At 41.7% G+C, this 18,933-nt stretch overlaps 1 protein-coding gene across 2 annotated transcripts; it reads left to right on the forward strand.

Moving 5' to 3' along the window:
- Positions 1-146: 146 nt before the first annotated feature.
- On the forward strand, positions 147-11,993 carry Uchl1 (ubiquitin C-terminal hydrolase L1). 2 transcript variants are annotated; one of them, XM_040292521.2, is made up of 9 exons: positions 147-280; positions 389-400; positions 844-972; positions 3,754-3,904; positions 6,551-6,636; positions 6,716-6,799; positions 7,499-7,565; positions 8,710-8,768; positions 11,570-11,993. In XM_040292521.2, exons 1-9 carry the CDS (start codon positions 248-250, stop codon positions 11,654-11,656), a joined length of 708 nt encoding a protein of 235 aa, XP_040148455.1. In that variant the 5' UTR covers positions 147-247; the 3' UTR covers positions 11,657-11,993. The 2 variants fall into 2 exon arrangements, with proteins under 2 accessions (XP_040148455.1, XP_005319998.1); XM_005319941.5 differs by having other exon boundaries at positions 6,716-6,763.
- The last annotated feature ends 6,940 nt before the right edge of the window (positions 11,994-18,933 follow it).

Genomic DNA, 18,933 nt, shown 5'->3' on the forward strand with positions numbered 1-18,933 from the left:
TAGATTAGCTCACTGGCGAGTGAGACTGCAAGGTTTGGGGGCCCGACTATACCACTCTGTGCTGCGCATGGGGGGGTATGCTCCCATTTGCCTGCAACTAGACGTTTCCCCCTCGCTTGGTTTTGCCCCTGCTCCCCCTGCGCAGGCATCTACAGTGCGTCAGGCCGGTGCTTTATAGAGGCAGCCTGGGCGGCTCCGCTCGCTGTTTTTCTTCTCTGGGTTGTGCTTTTTTCCGCTGTTAGCGAAGATGCAGCTCAAACCGATGGAGATTAACCCTGAGGTGAGCGCCGAGTGCACCGTTGCCCGGGGGAGCGGAGGGCTTAGGGTCGGCGGTGGCAAAGGAGTGGTATTGCTGACTTAATTTTTTTCCTTTGTATTTGCCTTTCAGATGCTGAACAAAGTGAGTGGTGTCTCGTGCTTTCTCGGCCCCTCTCCCCCGAGAGCGTGGAAACGAAGGTGCCCACTGAGCCGCGCCCTGCGCGCTCCAGAGGCGGCTCGGCTGGGGCATACTGGGCGCTTTCTACCCCTGCATTTGCGGGGTGACTCTGCGAAACCACTTCGGGGGAGATGGAGGAGGATGCGCCCAGATGGGAACAAGTGCTGGGAAGAGCTCATGAGGGCGTGGCGCTGGCCGCGCAGACTCTGGTACCCGGGCTTCGCCCGAGCCACGTGTGGGCTGCGCTTTGTGCTGTGTCATTGCACTGGCGCTGGGTGGGGCGGGGCGGGGCCTTCTCCTGGACTCGGGCGTGGGTGTGAGGTTCGCGCGTGCTGGCCCCGCCCCCTAGCAGGTGCGGGTGCTTTGTCGGTCCCCGTGCGCCTGGCCGCTTTATCTCCTCTCTGCAGGTGCTGGCCCGGCTGGGGGTCGCGGGCCAGTGGCGTTTCGCTGACGTACTGGGGTTGGAGGAGGACGCTCTAGGCTCGGTGCCAGCACCTGCCTGCGCGCTGCTGCTGCTGTTTCCCCTCACTGCCCAGGTAGGGAGTGGGGTCGGGGATGGCCAGGTCCCCGACGGTGCATGGTGCTTCCAAACCCCAGCTCGCCATTGAGGGCTCCCCACCTGGCCTGACCTCCAGACCTGACTAACTGGCTCCTTTTGTTGGGGATAAAGGTCGCACCCTCTCCCCGGGGGGTGGGAGGGAGTGTCTGCACTTTCCGTAATATCTATTCACTGGGGCGCCTCTTGTAGTAGTGTCTCTTCACTTTGCCTTAAATTGGGAATAGAAGGAGCCCAATTATCCCCCATCTCCCATCCCATTTATCCAGGGAAATCCTACGCATGAGTTGAATTTAAGCTTTTCTGAGTCTTCCACTTGGGGGACTGTTGGTTATTTCCTTTTAAGGATCAGCTCATTATTTGCTTCTGACTCCCACCTAGAGCTAATTTGGATGGGCCTGTCCAAATCGCAAGGACACAAAAGCTTTAATTCACCTTGATTGCCTGGGTTCCTGGAGGCCTTGGGGGGTTCTTCCCACCCCTTCACTCCCCACAGCATACACGCTCTTGAGTGCACCTTTTGAAGTGAAATCATTTGTGTGGGTTCCTGTGCTGGGATTCTCTTCCCTTTCTTTACCCTCTGGTCTCTCTGACCTTGTAGCTAAATGTAATAGGTGGTTATTTGTAGTATTTTGGAAACACCTTTTTATTTTCTTTAAATGGTCTTTCTCCTACAGTGGAGTGAGGATATATGTACCTCAGAGATTGAGCATCAGATAAAAAATCATAGTTGGGATATTTGTTGTCTTGCAATGTAGGGAGGCCTGGTAATTAGTATGTTGTCTAGTTCCTATTGCTGTCACATGACTGCATTTGGGACACCATTCCAAACAGTAAAGTTAAATGAAGCATCATCCTTACACTAGGTATAACTAGAAGCATCCTTGGCCTAAACAAAAGTCCATGTGGAAGTTCCAGACCTTCCTCTTAGTACATGGGCTCTATTATTTTTTTAAAAAAATTATTGTGGCTACAAGGATAATCTCACTGGTATGCTTTTCTAGCCGAAATCTTTACTTGGGTAAAATTTCAAATCATTGCTAGTCAAATTGGCTTCCTTGACCACATGCAAAATAATCTCTAGCTCCTACTTGAGCATCTGAGTTTTCCATTAGAGGAACCATGATGACTTGGGGTTTTGAGCAGCACTCGGTCAAGGCCTCTGGGAGGCAGTGGTGCAGCAGGCTTGCCTTCTGAAGCTCCCAGGTCTCCTTTTGCTGGCTCCAGTGGATCTTTTTAAGGAACATTCTAGTTGGAAAGGATGTGTTTTGTTCTTCAACCTGTCAAATTTACCAATCACCTATTCTACACAGAATTCCCACTGAGCAAAAAACACTGAAGCAAATTTAACGAAAAAGTCAGGCTTATGGGTTGAGTCTAAGAACAAACCAATGCTAAATCAGAAAGCATCTACTTTTAACTAATGAAATATTGTTAAATCCTAAATGGACTTCTTCTAAAACATTAATTTTGGGCTGGGGATATGGCTCAAGCGGTAGCGCGCTCGCCTGGCATGCGTGCGGCCCGGGTTCGATCCTCAGCACCACATACCAACAAAGATGTTGTGTCCACCGAGAACTAAAAAATAAAATATTAAAAATTCTTTCTCTCCTCTCTCACTCTCTCTTAAAAAAAAACATTAATTTTAAGTGGTGGTGAAATATTTGCAGAAGTATCTTCATACAACAGTTTAAATGACCATAATGCTGCTATGGCTGTCCTATTTTGAAATTTTATCTAATTGGTCTAGAGAGGTGAAAATCTTAAACAGTTCAAGGATCTGGTAGCTAGAAAGCAAGAACTTCCTACTAGTTGGTCAAGCTGAAACTTCATTTCTGTGTACAGTAATGCAAGACAGAGTTGGAAATATTTCTTGTGTTCTGTCTGAATTTTGCTGGTTATGGAAAATTAGTGTTTCCTAGCATTAATACCCTGCTGTTAACAGAAGTCATAACTTTTAAGGTCTTTAAAACTCATTTGGGAAAGATCTAGACAGTCTTATTGAATTACTATGCAAAAAGCTAGCAGATGCTCCTGTTCATATACTAGATTCTATCCTCTACTCCAGATTGGTAATCTGTCCTCAGATTAAACTATGAAACTGGCAAGGACAACCTGCTATCACTTCTTCCTCTTGTATGGTGAGAAGTTTTTGTAAAATCACAGCTCAACACTTGGTCCAGTTAGTTGTCTCTTTTCTAAAAAACGGGGGCAAAGAAATAGGTCATTTCTTTCACTTGTTCTTTTCAACAGTTAAGCTTGTATATGGTTTTGTGTTTGAAAACATCTACCTGGACAGAATAGAAGTAGAATGTTAAAGAATTAGTGTGGTGTAAACCAGCTGGTATTATTGTTGGGAATTAAATTGATCATCTTAATTAGGATGTCTCTGAAATACAGCTGGTGTTAGTGTGAAAGAAAGAAAATAATAAACACATCCCTGTGTTCTGACTTCATGGTACCCTCCATCGCAAGCTAAAAGGTTGCAGTGGTGTCTAGACAGAGCCTTGGGCAACATCCAAGAAGGTGACTGCACTGCAGCATCAGGGTGGAGTCTGAGAACCTCCTGGAGCCCCACTGGCCTGTGTGGGATGGGAGGCAGTCAGGCCACCGTCTGGGCGTGGCCAGATCTAGAACCAAGGCTCCTGCTCACACATCCCACTTGTGTTTCCATTTACGTAGCAGAACTCACTGTGCTGCCATCTGTTCTTTGCGTTTGCATTTTAATATGTGTAAAAAAAAAAAATGCTTCCATTCACAGCATGAGAATTTCAGGAAAAAACAGATTGAAGAATTGAAGGGGCAAGAAGTTAGCCCTAAAGTGTACTTCATGAAGCAGACCATCGGGAACTCCTGTGGTACAATCGGACTGATACATGCAGTGGCTAATAATCAAGACAAGCTGGAATTTGGTACGTGTGGCCGCTCACCCTCTATTTCAACTCAAAACATGGAGTTCAGAAGGCACAGTTAACTGACCCATTTCATTCTCCTGGGCTGATCCAACAAAAATCACTGTCTTAAAATGCTCTTAAAACCTGTTTAGTCAGGGGTGCTAGTTAAACAGCTACCATCTGTGAGTGGATTCTTATTGTTTCTTTTGAGGGGGAGGAAGCTCATTTTCTAGGAAGTGTAATTAGGTTGCCTCCACCTGAGGTGATGGTTTGTCTGCTAGCATTTTTGTGGTTCTGAGGTAAAGGAAAAAACACTGAGGGCTGATTGGTGTAGTGATTCTCACATGCTTCTCCTATTCAGTTCTCAGTGATTCTAGAAAATTAGATGATGCTGAGAAGAATATCAATAGTTTGGCCCTGTCTTGAATGGTTCAGTGTCTCATAAGCAACTGGAGAACCAAACCAGCTCAGAGTGGTGAGGTTCCTCAGGGAGGTGGAGCAGCAGGTAAAAACCTTGGGATGCAGGTATGAGCAAAGTCGGGTCAAGGGCTTTAGCTACCTGCAGTGAATGCTATGGAGGATAGAGAGAAGTGAGTCTGAGCCCTTGAGTTTCTCAAAAGTTCAAGGAATTGGGGGGGGGGGAGAAGGTTAAAATAACAGGGACATTCTGTGTGATTTAGGCCAAGGGTCAGCAGGCTTTAAAGGACAGAATAAATTTGTTTAGGTTTTGATGACCACATAGATTAGATGTAAATCAGTGGGTGTGGCTGTGTTCCAAAATTTCATTTACAAAAATAGGTGACAGTTTGACTCAATTTAGATAATGGCCAGGAGCAGCTAGGAGATGAGTAATTTCAATTAATAGTTCATGCTGTTGCTTTTTGCAATTCCAAAAACAGAGCTGGATGGAAGTGCATACCTGTAATCCCAGGTACCAGGAGTCTAAGGCAGAAGGATTTGAACCCAGGACTTTGAAGCCAGTCTGGGCAACATAACTTAAAAAAAATTGTTTGGACTGGGGATGTAGCTCAGTGGTAGAGCACTGTCTAGTATGCACAAGGCCCTGGGTTTGATCCCCAGTACTGTAACATATATATGTATATTTTAATTGTTATTATTTGTGATTATTATTGAACCCAGGGAATCTCTACCACTGAGCTACATCCCCAGCCCATTTTGTTTTTTATTTTGAGACAGGGTCTGAGTTGCCCAGACTGCCCTCAAATTTGGAATCCTCCTGCCTCAATGTCCTTAGGAGCTGGGGTTACAGGCATGAGCCACCATGCCAGGCTTAATTGTTTTTTTAAAAAAATATTTTTAGTTGTAGATGGACACAATACCTTTATTTTGCTTATTTAATGTGGTGCTGAGGATCAAACCCAGTGCCTCATGATGCTAAGCAAGCACTCTACTACTGAGCCATAACCAAATCTTTTTAATAAAGGAAATGTGGCCAAGACTCTACTCTTGATATACTTCTGAAATTAAGATAGCTTTTCCAGATCTTCTGGAAGGTGCCTTTTCAAATATTGATTTGATTATGCTTTATTTAAAAAGCGTAATATTGACTTGATTACGCTTTATTAAAAAAGCATAATGATCCTTTTATTCTAAAATATCCTTATATTTAGAGTCCTGTGTTCCTGAACTCAAGAGATGTGATTTTTGTAACCACATGATACTGAAGTCACATCTAATTTGTCTCATAGCCCTTCTCAGAGATGAGTTTTTTTTTTTTTTCAGTGCTGGAGATTGAACCCAGGGTCTTGCACATGATAGGCAAGTGCTCCACTACTGAGCTATATATATATACCCTCAGCCCCTGCAGATTTTGATATGGTTTCAATTAAACAAATTTGTTTTATTTAGATATGAAAATTCAATAGCTATGTGATCAGTCTCCTAGGCTTATCCATACTGAGCAGTAACACAGTTCTTATACCAAGAGCCCGCTAGTCAGTTATCTCTAAGCCAGACTGTGTGAGGTCTTCAGATTTCTAAGATCATTTGTATGTACAGTGCTGGGGATGGAGCCTAGGGCTTCACACATGCAAGGGAAGCACTCCACCACTGAGCTACGTCTCCACCCCTCTTAAGATCTTTATATTAACATCTATCTGGATAATTGAATTATTATGATGGAGTTGTCTATCCTAAAATAAAAATCTTGGTTTGGCAATTATTAGATTGTGCTGTTATAGTGTCATATAAGTAATAGATGTTAATTATAGATTAGGTGTATAGATACAGCAGTAGACAAGGCAGCCCATTTATGGCACTGAAATCTCTCAAATGTTCCAAACGAATAAGTACTGTAATGTGATAAGAGGCCATATTAAAGACTCGGGTGATACTGGGTGTGGTAGCACTTGCCTGTAAGGAGCACAGCTGTTTAGGAGCCTCAGGCAGAAAGATAGCAAGTTTGAAGCCAGCCTTGGAATTCAGTGACATCCTATGACCAGACAAAAGGGCTGGGGGTGTAGCTCAGTGATAGAGTGCCTTTGGGTTCAATCCCCCGTGCCTCACCCCCCACAAAAAAAGACAATTCAAGTTATTTCTATGGGACTGGCCATGTAAAGGCTTATGTTGGCAATAAATATTATCATAAATGCACTCGCTTGCATTATTTTTTCTATGCTAATGCATGCATTTTCTTTTTTAAAGAGGATGGATCAGTCCTGAAACAGTTTCTTTCTGAAACGGAGAAGATGTCCCCTGAAGACAGAGCAAAATGCTTTGAAAAGAATGAGGTACAAAAAAAATTTCCTGAACCATTGCTTTTAAGTAATTCTGGAGAGTTTTGTGCTATTTCTTTTCTCTCTTCTGCAGGCCATTCAGGCAGCCCATGATGCTGTGGCACAGGAAGGCCAATGTCGGGTAAATGCAAATACAAATCCGAGCCAGGTTGCCCAGGTGCTGTCTGTGTTTCCATGGGAATATTTGTAGGAATCTCTTTTTCGAGAATATAGTAAATGACCAGTGTTATCCACCACCCAAGGTCAATTCGGCAGAAAATTCTACCCAAATAATGCTGTGACTGGATCTGTTCACAAAAATGGCTCTTCAGAAATTTAATTGGCAGTTGAAATTGTCTTGTATGCTTTAGATGATATAGTATGTATTATGTCTAGATTTAAATGAATCTTGCAGAGTAACACCTCTCCTAGTAATTGAGCATCTCAAGCAATCTTCTAGCAGACTGCTGGGGAGAAGAGTAAAGTACACCAGCAATCCTGACTAGTTCTAGAAGGTCTAAATTTGCCATAATGGGAACAGAACATTGAAGTCAACTGCTGATGTTTTGTTTGCTCTGCCACTTTCTAGATTTGACTTTGGGTGAGATACTTACTCTCCTTAAGCCCAAGTTTCCTTCTCAGTAAAAAGCATGTGATAGTAGCACCTTCAGAGCTGTGATAACAATTCCAATATTTCTACCTGAACTGGCTTAGAATAGGGCCTTTTATGTAGGAAATATGTGAATACCAGCTTCATGATTTAAAAATACGTCGACAAGCTGGTTCAAATATGTTCCACTTGAATTGTAAGAGCACTTATTTTCAAAAAAAGTTCATCTTACACTCATTTTCAAAAAAATTTCTTGACTCTCTCCAGGTAGATGACAAAGTGAATTTTCATTTTATTCTGTTCAACAACGTGGATGGCCACCTCTATGAACTTGGTACGTGTCAGTCCATTTTGGAGAAGCCACTGTAGTTTCGTTTATTCTTTCAGACTTAATTTCTCTAACAGTATTGATGTATGACTTTATGGCTCTTGGTATATTGTTTATGAAGCCAAAGATATTCTCATGGGGGCACTTAACCCTTTATCAAACCAAGCACCCTTCTCAGGAAGCTGGCATACCCAATGGAAGGCTTCAGTTATAACCAGTGAGAAGGACAGGGCAGGTCGGCACCAGTCCAAGGCATATGTGTGCAGAGTCTCCACCTCCCTGATAGCAACCTCTAGTATTATCATTTTCAGACCAGGAATACCTTTAGAAGAGGATCAATGCCTAAATGTGACCTTGTTTATGTAAAAATAGTATGAATATGTTGGAGCCATTTGTATTAGCTGGCTTATGGCAACAAAGAGGAATTTTCATCTTGTTAGACTTATTCCCTTTTTATGAATGGAGAAAGACTTGAAGGTGTATTTTCTCATGTGGCAACAATCCTAAAGACTGAAAAGGGCAAAGGAGACTTGGAGGCAGTTAGCAATCATTGAAAGACAAATCTCAAAGGGCTCTTCTTGCCTCCCCCTTTCCTGGACCTCAGAGATTGCATCTCTGGTCTTTTCCAAGCAATGGGGGCACATTCCCCTCTAGTAGTGGTTGCTGGATTGGGTTTGTGTTATCTCTGAACAGGTTAACCCATTAAGATCTATCATCCCAGATGTGGGAGACCTATAAAAAACTTAAATACACCACTTATGGTAACTTTTGAAAAAAAAGTCTTGAGATTTCTATTCTTTTAAGGAAAATGATAAGATGAATGATTATAGCATTGAAAAAAAGTCTATGAAAAATATATAAAGGATACATGGATTCTGGATTATGATTTCCAACCTACTTTAGTGCACCTGTGTCAGTCTTGTTGCAATATTTGTAGAATTGAGAACTTGGGATTTGGTGGGCTAATTGTAGGTTAGAATTGCCTAGGGTGGATACCTCGCAGCTGCAGTTTCTCACTTCATGACCAAGCTTCTCTTTGCGGGGAGTGGCAGTGGTATTCAGAAGAATCCAAAACTTCCCCTGGGCTAGGTTGGCACTTCTGCAAGAAAGCATGTGGGGAAAGTTGACGTGCCTGGCTTCTTTGTTCTAGATGGGCGAATGCCGTTTCCAGTGAACCATGGTACCAGCTCTGAGGGCTCCCTGCTTCAGGTAATCTTCAGAGTGCTCTCTGCACCACAGCTACATCTCCAGCCGGTGCTGATGCTGTCTGAAGTACTGACATTCTTCCCCTTCTGCCAGCACCAGCTGCTTGTTAATAGCAATCTTCAGGGTTTAAAGATCATCTGAGTAATTGTACCTACCTCATTTTATAGCAGGTGTTTTTAACAGGATCCTTCATATAAGCCCTAACTAATCTGTTTCGTGTGCCGTCTTTAGACCACAGTTGGAATTAGTCTGAAAGCTCTGGCTTTGCTCCCTTATGGAATAGGGTGACCATTGTCCTCCTGCCAGGTTACATGATTGTAACACCCACCTGAGTGTTCCCTAATCCTCTAAGACTGCTGTGTTCTGGTTGCTCCTATAGGTAGAGCACTGTGGATTCTGGGTATGTAAATTCAGGGTTTTTATTCCCATGTGTTCCACTGTTACAGAAGGAGAGAAGCAGATTGAAAAAATGACTCATAAGAACTTTAAGATCCAGGATCCTGTGAAATCCTGGTAGAAACCTTGAGTCAGTAGGCAGTTACTAGGCCTTTTCAACTAAAAAATGAGTTTCTAGAATAGAATCAATTTGCTGTTATAAAGGAAATTGCTTAATTATGATAAAATACATAATACTATTAAGGTATAAGAACTTTATTTATAGTAGTAATAATCATCTTTGAGCCCTTGGCATGTGCACAGTCGCTGGGGGGGGGGGTGATGTCAGCAAACTTATGTAATCAGAGTCAGAAAATATTTTAGGAATTGGTCTGGGATTGTAGCTCAGTGGTAGAGCACTTGCCTAGCATGTGTGAGACACTGGGTTCAATTCTCAGCACCACATAAAAGTAAAGATACTGTGTCCATCTACAATTAAAAATATTTTTAAAAAATATTTTAGGCATTGCATAGAATATGGCTGTGTAGCAAGTATTCAATTCTGCTGTTATAATTCCTGAGAAGCCCATACACAGTATCTAAATGAATGTGTGTCATAGCTGAAGTTTGCCGACTTCTGGGCTAGATGCTATCCTAAGTGATTTATATATTTGTAAAGTCTCATTAATGACGAAACAAGGTAGGACTCATTGTTCCCATTTGCAGATGAGGAAGCAAGAGCAGAGAAATTAAGTGATGCCCAAGGTCAGTGTATTAACCTCAGTGATAACCTCAAGGTGCTAGTAGACCAGATTATGCCACTCAAGGAGAAGGGTCACTTTATTTAGACTGACATACACGCACATCCCTGAGATGAATTAAAGCCCGTTCTTGGTATATGGGAATGGTAATGGTAATGTGGAAAGAGAAATAGATCTAGAAGAGCCTGATGGGATCTTTTTTTTTTTAATTTATTTTTTAGTTGTAGTTGGACACAATACCTCTTGTTTTATTTATTTTTATGTGGTGCTAAGGATCAACCCAGGGCCTGCCTCATGCTAAGTGAGCGCTCTACCGCTGAGCCACAACCTCAGCCCCCAAGTGGGATTTTAATAAGAATCAGACTTTACTTTTGGTGGGAGTGAGAGGCAAAATTTCTGGTCTGTGACACACAAAGAGGAAAGACTGTAGTCCTTCTAATAAGGCTTTTAAGGTTCGTATTAATTCACCTCTAGATTTACACTAATACTAAAAAAATGTCATGTGGAATAGCTCTTACATGAGTTATAGGGAAGGTAAACCTTGTTGAAATAAATAAAAACTGATTAATTGGAATCTCATAGTAAATGAATATAAACCAGCATCTTGTTAGTTGTTACCCTAAGTAAGGCCAGTACTATAAGGTTATATTAATTGTTAAAATGGTGAGAAACTATACAAACTCAGCTGGCGTAGTGGTGCACGCCTGTAATCCCAGCTGTGGCAGGAGAATTGCAAGTTCAAGTCCAGCCTTGGCAACTTGGTGAGATCCTCTCGGAAACAAAATTAAACATAAGATAGAAGGGCTGGGGATGTAGCTCAGAGGTAGAACACTCCGGGTTCAATTTCTGGTACTCCATTGTAGTTGATGCTTTTTTAGGGTTAAACTCATTTTTGTTCATGATTTCTAAACTTCAGAAACTGAAATTACATTTATATTCTGTCATTGAGGATTCTTTTTCTTAAAGGTTCTGAATGGCTTATTGGCATGATCTTTCCACTAAACTTTTTACAAGTTGAACAGATAAGCCCTACAGTTTGGCAAATAATTACATTTGGATCAATTTTCTGTTACTGGTCTTTGTAATTAGAAATAGGAACAAGTTTCACAGCACCAGAAAGCTCTTAAGAATTCATCACTTTATCTGTACCTGGAATTACTCCAGGTAAACTTTAAGGCTATTTTATAAAATGTTTACTTGAAAGAAATTTGTCTCTTTTCCAGGAGTTGGAGGTAGAAGAACTATTCTCTTAATGCACCATTAGGAAGAAAAGATCAGGGTTTTTGTTTAAGTTTTTCTTAGTTGTAGACACACAACAGCTTTATTTATTTATTTTATGTGGTGCTGAGGATTGAATCCAGTGCCTCGCCTGTGCTAGGCAAGTGCTCTACTACTGATCCATAACACCACACTGAGGGATCAGTTTTGTACCCAGACCAGGCACAAGGCTAGGGAAGCCCAGAGCCACTTGGTGCAAGTGATAAAGGGGTTGGAGCTGCCTTTCCTGGCACCTGGTGGTTTTTTTGGTGGGTTTTTTTTTTTTTTTCCTCTTGCCCTAAGCCCTGACTTTCAAGGTTAGAGAGGGATTTCAAGTTGATGGGTACATCTTTTGAGACTTCCATTTCAGGCTGTTTCTGCTGGAGTATTAATGTCTGCCCTCCTCTCCAGGACGCTGCCAAGGTCTGCAGAGAGTTCACCGAGCGTGAGCAGGGAGAAGTGCGCTTCTCTGCGGTGGCCCTCTGCAAGGCAGCCTAGTGCCCCATGGGAGGCACCTGGCTGTTCTCCCCTCCTCCATCCATCGTGAAAATACCTCCCTGCCAAGCAGTCTTCAGTGCTTCAGTCCTTGTGAAACACGGCTGTCTCCTTCCACACGCTCGCTCCTCCCTCCACCACACCCGAGCACTAGCCGAGATCTTGAGCCAAGTTGGTGTGGGCTTCAGAGGCGAAGCGTCTCCCCACTGTGTGTCTTGTTCCTTAATAGCTTAATGCTTTCAGTGGCAACTTTGGTTTGTGTCTGTAAGTTAAGGCCTTGGATGTGGTTTAATTGTTTGTCCTTAAAAGAAATAAAACTTTTCTGCTGATGAGAAATAAACCTAAGTTGGTTCTCATTATCTTTACTTCACCTCCTCCCCCAATCTCTCTCAAATTATGACATTAATATAGGAATATCTTATAATACAGGTTATACAACACAGATAAGAAAATTACTATAAAAATACTACTGGTTTAGTGTGTTTAGACTTTTTTTCTATGCATTTATGTTCCTATGCATCCGTCTGGAAACTAGAGATTTCTTAAATGAACCATTTTAGGGACAATTTTAGATTCATAGAAAAATTAGATTCTAGAGTTCTCATGAATGGCTTGTCCTTTTTTCTGTATCAATTTCATTAGTATGGTACATTGGTTATAATTTATGAACCCCAGTACTGTTACTCTGCTATTAACAAGACTACAGCTTGTTCATTTTTCCGTGGTTACTGAACATCCTTTTTCTGCTCCAGGATCCCATCTCAGGTGCATTATGTTAAGGTGTTGTATCTCCCTAGGTTATTTGGACTGTGCCAGTTTCAGACTTAGATTTGAGGAGGAGTGATCAAGTAGTGTATAGGATGCCCCTTGGAGCTTGTCTGTTTTTCTGATAATTAGACTAAGGTTATAGTTTCGGGGTGGGAGACCACAGAGGTAAAGTATCATTTCATCCTAAAGGATTCATACTGTCAGCTGATTTAATCCCTCTTAGTACTGACCTTCATCACCTGGCTGAGGTCATGCTGGCCAGGTTTCTCCACTGCAGTTTACTGCCCTTCCCATGCTAGTTGGAAGCCTCTGTGTCCTCTTTCAGCTTTAGTAACTTTAGGAAAAGCAATTGCCCTCTTCCACATCTTCATTATTTCATGTTGTGGATTATTATTTTGGTGTCAGGAATTTAACCCAGGGACGCTTTACCACTGAGCTACATCCCCAGCCCTTTTTATTTTTTGAGACAGTCTGTCTCTGAGTCTGGGCTTACACTTGGAATCCTACTTCACTCTCCCAAGATGCCAGGATTACAGGTGTGTGCCGGCTCAGAAGGACCTGGCTTCTAGAAGGTTCTATATTGCCACCATCTTTCCTGAGCTCTCACCCCTGCACACAGTATCCTCTACTTTGAATTCCACGTAAAGGCAGATCCTCCTGAGATTGTGTGCTCAAGACTTTTTTTTCAACAAACAGACTTGACATCTTGGATTTGTCAAAGAGCTGTTTATAATTGGCTTATTCCCTTACTCCATTATTCCCTGAGATGTTACTAGTGTTTGGTGATGAAGGGGTCTCTGTAGAGCTCCCCCAACCCCATATTGGGGATTGAGCCCAGGGGTACTATACCACTGAGCTGCATCCACAGCCCTTTTTATTTTTCATTTTGAGACAAGTCTCACTAAATTGCTGAGGCTAGACTGAATTTGTGAACCTCCTGCTGCAACCTCCCAAATTCCTGGGATTACAGGTGTACACCACTGTGTCTGTCCCCCTCCCCATAGAGTTTTTAATAGGCAAAGACATCTGATGCTAAGCATTTTCCCCTCAACTATCATGGGAAAACCATTCCATTAACGGACCAGGTATGTTTGTGTCTGAATTTATTGAATAACAAATTTATAAACTAATACCATTGTCAATGGTTGTAGGTCATTGAATACTCATGGGTCACTTGATAGTCATACGGTAGGCAATCACAAGTTCTTCCATTCCAATCTTAATTTCTAATCTCTATAATACTCAAATCATGCATGATGCTTCACACAGTGATAGATACAGGTCACAGACTTAAGGTTAAAGGTGGCCACAGGTCTATAGGATTCTGTGCCAAGAGCACAGCAGAGGTCAGCTACAAATGCAGAGTCAAAGAATCACTGCAGGTGGTCAGATGGGGATTTTAGCAAACTATGGGTTTCTGCAGAGTTGTCAAGGCAGAGGGCTCCATGGATGGCAGTTTTAGTGTCGGATCAAGGCATCAGTTTAGAGTGGGCTGTGCATCATTGTCCTGAGCAGGGGAAACTGTTGCCTAGGGGACCGAACTGGAGGTTCCTCTCTGGCAATTTTCTTGGAGGAGACTTACGATGAGCTAACTAGGTGACATGTCCAGTGTTTGAGGGGGGTCCTCTTTTTATGGGTTTTAGGGGGTTGCACCTGGTGAGGTTGATAAGCTCCTGTGTCTGGTGCTTCTGCTATAATTTGGGATGGCCATATGTCCAGGTGCTCCTGATTGAATTTAAGTTGGCAGGAGTAAGTCATGAATTTGTGCCTTACGGTTGTGCTGGGGAGGTGGTGGTGGTTTAGTTGTACAAACAAGGGGTATGGTCATTCTACCTTGGCACTTGTACTCAAAATGGAGTAACTCACGGCAAACTACTGCTTTGTAAAATGAAGTAACTCAAGCTTAGGAACAGCCTGAAAACTAGTGTTTGTGGAGTAACTCACAGCAAGGCATGCCTGCTCTCCACATAAACTAATACCCCAAATGTTATAATACTTTGACTGACTCAGACACCCACAAACAAGGAAAAACGTTCACGTGGAAACTGGTGAGATGGTTTTGCAAAATGCATATACATACTGTCTAGAAAAGACAGGACTATAATTAGCTAAGAATTAACTATATTCCAAGTGTGTTACACATTTTACATAGTCACCATTTGATTTGGTATTATTTTCATTTCGCATTTAGAAAATGAAGACACGGTAAAGCTTAACAAACTTGCTCAATGTCCTTTGGTTAATAAGTGATATTGCTGAGATTCAAACCCAAGCAGACTGGTTTTAAGAGCCTGCAATGGTTAATGAATTTCCTGGGCAGAAATGGATTTATCTTAAAGCATGTAATTTAAGTTTTATGGCCCCAAATTTCGATGACCTCTTCCAACACTCTGGCTTTTATGTCCTTATTAAATTTGCAGCATTAAGATATTTTTGTGTCTTTATTCCCTAAAACATGACTGAGCTGGGGTCACAGCTCAGTGGCAGACACTTGTCTCATGTGTGTGAGGGCCAGGGTTCAATCCCCAGTTCTGCAAAAATAAAAAATCTTGGCTCTGCCTTTGTGTGTTGGGAGGATGGTGGTTTACGCTATATCCTCACTTTCCAAGCTTTCTAAAATTAGTCGTTATTTTTATAATAAGAAAAGCGCCCCCTAGGACTGAGAATTTTTCTATCAGCTTCTGCTGATTATGTCTAGCTTACTTTCAAGTTTCTTCAATTTAAAACTGAAGCCAGTTCAACTTATTCATCCTCTATATTTTACTATATTTTTTCAACAGGCTCCATGATAGGGCAACTTTAGCACTTAAAATAATCATTTTTATGCTGTCTTTTTTTAAAAAAAAAAAAGTTATTTAATCCAGGGTGGGGGGCTTAACCACTGAGCCACATCCCCACCCCACCCCCTCTTTTTGTATTTTATTTAGAGACAGGGTCTCACTGAAATGCTTAGGTCCTCAGAAAGTGGCTGAGGTTGGCTTTGAACTCATGATCCCCCTGTCTCAGCCTCCCAAGCCACTGGGATTACAGGCATGGGCCACGGCACCCGGCTTATGTTGTCTTTTCTTTTAAGTGATTTATTTTTTTATGTTGTCTCAAACCTCCATCTATTTGGAGCTCGTTCAGGGTCCTGCATACCCTGCCATGTTAAATAATGACTTGACAGGCTAATTTGGCAGCTACTTTCTTTGTCCTCCTTAAATGAAGGGATCTTTTTAATTCACCCATGTGTTTATGTGTTTGATTTCTCAACTAGGATTGGCACTCACTAAGGAACAGGTGCAGTCTGGCCTCTGTGAATGGCCTGTGGTCAGATGGCCCTGTGTCAGTCCTGGCTTAGCACTTACCCTACAGCCTTATAGGATGGGATGAGGACTGTCCCACAGGATTAGGACTGAACAAGAAAAACACATAGTTTGGTGCATCGCATGCCAACAAGGGTCTCGTCTCAATTTGACAAAAACTGGCAAAAGATGATTGAGAGCCAGGCACGGTGGCTCATGTAGTCTTAGCTACTTGGGGACACTGAGGTGGGAGGATCATTTGAGCCTAAAGTTTGAGAAGTCTAGGAAACACAGCGAACCCCAACTCATACCTGTGTTTATGTCTTTATAAACAAAAGGGAGAGAAATGTAGACAAGTCTCAGCAGAGGAAATAGTATGGATAAAGTTCCCTTCTAGTACAAAATATCTGGCTTTGGACAACTCAAGGCACTTGGTTTCCTCGGTCATATTCACCACAATATTGTTAAACTGAGTGGAAATCAACGAATATATCAATATACTCTATTAGGAATCAGATGTTCTCCGTAGATTTTTTTCCTTTTAAATTATGATCGTCCGTGAGTGTGGTACATGTATCAGAATTAATGAACTAATCCATGTATGGTGATTAACAGAAGTCTATCTTTTATCCTTAGTTCTTTATTTTTCACCTAATGTCCTCTCATTTCGCAGCATCCCCTCCGGGACACCGTTTAGTTACATAGCTTTCACATCTGCTTGGGCTCCTCTTGACTGTGATTTAACTAAAACTAATTCTGTGGACACAGGTGCTTGCCTTGGCCTTGTCTCCTGTCGGTCCTGCTTGTCTCTGGCCTCCAGAGGACACACCTTCCGGCAGCAGAGCTCTGGCTAAGAGCACTGGCCATCAGCACCGTCCCCTAGCAGCCGGCCACCTTGGCCGACGGAACCCCTAAATCACATCCACAGAGTGAGGTCAGTGTCTCCTGGGCTTGTCCTGAGAAGCGCTGAGACACTTGGACAGTTCTTGGAGATATGCCTGGAATCTAGTAAGTACTGTTGCTTTCATTTTTGTCACCACCTCTGTTGTGTCCCTCTCTCCCTTTTCCATGCCTTAGTTCCAAGGTACAAAGTGCTCTCCTCTTCTGTTCAGTGCCAAACCAGACCTCATTTCCCAGGATAACGCCCCATCTCCAAAGTATGTATTCCTATAAGTTGTTGTCCTAAACCACAGCTCCCGGTGCATCCATGCCTGTTCTTTACACTGAGGGTACATTCTGTCTCACAGTAAGACAGGACAAGTGTAAATGTATTTGCCCATTTGAGGAAACTGATCTCCCTCTCCCTCTCCCTCTCCCTCTCTCTTTCTTTCTAGTTATAAAAAATGAGTTTTATTTTGGCATACAATTCTGGTCCAAGGTCAAGGGGCCACATCTGGGCTTCTTGCTGGAAGAGTCCCAAGGTAGTTCAGAACATCAAATGGTGAGAGTCAGGGGTGCTCCTGATTTTTAAGAAGGGAATCGTGTCATTTGAAATCTGGAAAATAACTTTCTGAGGCAGTTACAGGTGTTTTGAAAATGGAGAAACATAGATTAACGTGATTCGATTGAAATTAAGGTGCATCTATTAGTTAAAGTAAGCAAGCTTTCAGCGTTCAGTATTTGAATATCTAAATCCAAACACGTTTATACCTGAACTCCTTTATTCGCATTGATTTACACTAAAGGCAGACCCATCTAGTCAAAGCTATACTCCTAATATCCAGTAGGTGGCAGCATAGGAAAATGTATGGCAGTCTTGTAGCCTAATGTCCTTTTTCTTTTACAGCATCCCCTCTGGATACCATTGAGTTAGAATCCTGCAGAAATGCAGCAGCAATGGGTGCCTCTGCCCTTTTGAAGCAAGATAGAGTAGTATGGTGGCACCTGGCCTTCATTTTCATCTGACATTTTGGACTAGATGACCTTGTCCAGATAGATATTGGCCAAAGTTTGCCCTGTGAGTTTGGAATTGATTATTGGTCTGTTCACAATTTGGGCCAGGTTCTGTGTATTATCTTATTATCTTGTTTCTATTTAAAATCGGTAGAAATAAGCAGTAACAATTCCCCATCACAAGCTCATTATGTTTCCTCTGCTGATGTTGAGTTAGATCTTATCCCAAATATCATTGGTTTCATACAATCCATTATATAATCAATTCCCCATCTAAAATTTTGCTTTTGAATCTACCTGAACTTTAGGAAATGGTGGAATTAACTGGATAATATTAAATTGTTATATCTTTTGGAAAATATTTTCCTCAAAGCTTCAGGTAAGCCAAAGTTTACTTTTTCAAGTAATTTTATATCAACTCGTTTGATCCTTCCTTTAAGAAAACTGTGTTTGTTTCCAACATTGACATTAAATTGTTAAGTGGCATTAAATAGTTCCCTGGGTTTAGTTTTCTGGGTTTTTGTTTTGTTTTTTGTCTCAGTTTCCTCATTTTTGGATAAAAAAATTGAGCAGATTTGAAGCTCAATAAAGTCCTTCATATTTCAATTGGTCTATATACCACGGGCTTTGTTTTACATACCACAGGTATCTGTTTTGAAAAAAAAAGATTTGGAATGGGAATGGATCATCAATTTGATAGTTTTTCTAAGGTTATTTTTTAATTTAATGTAATATTTTGTTCTTATTTTATTACTCTTTTTTGATGTTATTAAATATAATCAATATTTCTTCTAAAGGGGTGCTTTATAAGAAAGGTAATGAAATAAGGATCAGAATTCATAAAAGACAAACTTGGGAAGGAGCAGGATTTATATTCTAGATTCAGAAACTGAAAGCATTCTTGGTTGAATGTGACCAAATTCTTTTTTTCTTTTAATCAAGTGAAGATAATTTGATTGCAGAAATACCAAGAAAACCCCAGCAATTTTATTATAAAATATTGCATAACAAAAAAAAATGATGGACAAGAAAGATTGATTTCAAGAACATAGGGATGAGTTGGTGTTGGAAAATGTTCTCTATATAGTTCATCCCAGGTTGAGAGACTTTTTGCTTTTATTTCTCATCTTTCTTTTTATCTCATTCAGTTTCTTTTCATCTCAGCCTGATCCTTCTTTCAAACACCACAACTCCCTATGTTCTGAGAATACAAAATGTGTTCCTGAAAGGTCCCTCTTAATCTCGAAATCATTTTTGAGAGCATTCTTTCCCTCTGACTCTCCTTTCACAACAGGGAGCAGAGTATTATTGAGTGATTAATGAATGGGTTTTCTT

Source organism: Ictidomys tridecemlineatus, chromosome 9 (assembly GCF_052094955.1).
Source record: "Ictidomys tridecemlineatus isolate mIctTri1 chromosome 9, mIctTri1.hap1, whole genome shotgun sequence".
Classification (NCBI taxonomy): domain Eukaryota; kingdom Metazoa; phylum Chordata; class Mammalia; order Rodentia; family Sciuridae; genus Ictidomys; species Ictidomys tridecemlineatus.

What these genes read in the sequence shown, in the direction of transcription:
- Uchl1 (XM_040292521.2), top strand. Translation starts at nt 248, where the DNA reads ATGCAGCTCAAACCGATGGAGATTAACCCTGAG. An exon ending in TCAAGACAAGCTGGAATTTG is followed by an intron (nt 3,905 to 6,550) that starts GTACGTGTGGCC and finishes TCTTTTTTAAAG; the next exon opens with AGGATGGATCAGTCCTGAAA. An exon ending in AATGCTTTGAAAAGAATGAG is followed by an intron (nt 6,637 to 6,715) that starts GTACAAAAAAAA and finishes TCTCTTCTGCAG; the next exon opens with GCCATTCAGGCAGCCCATGA.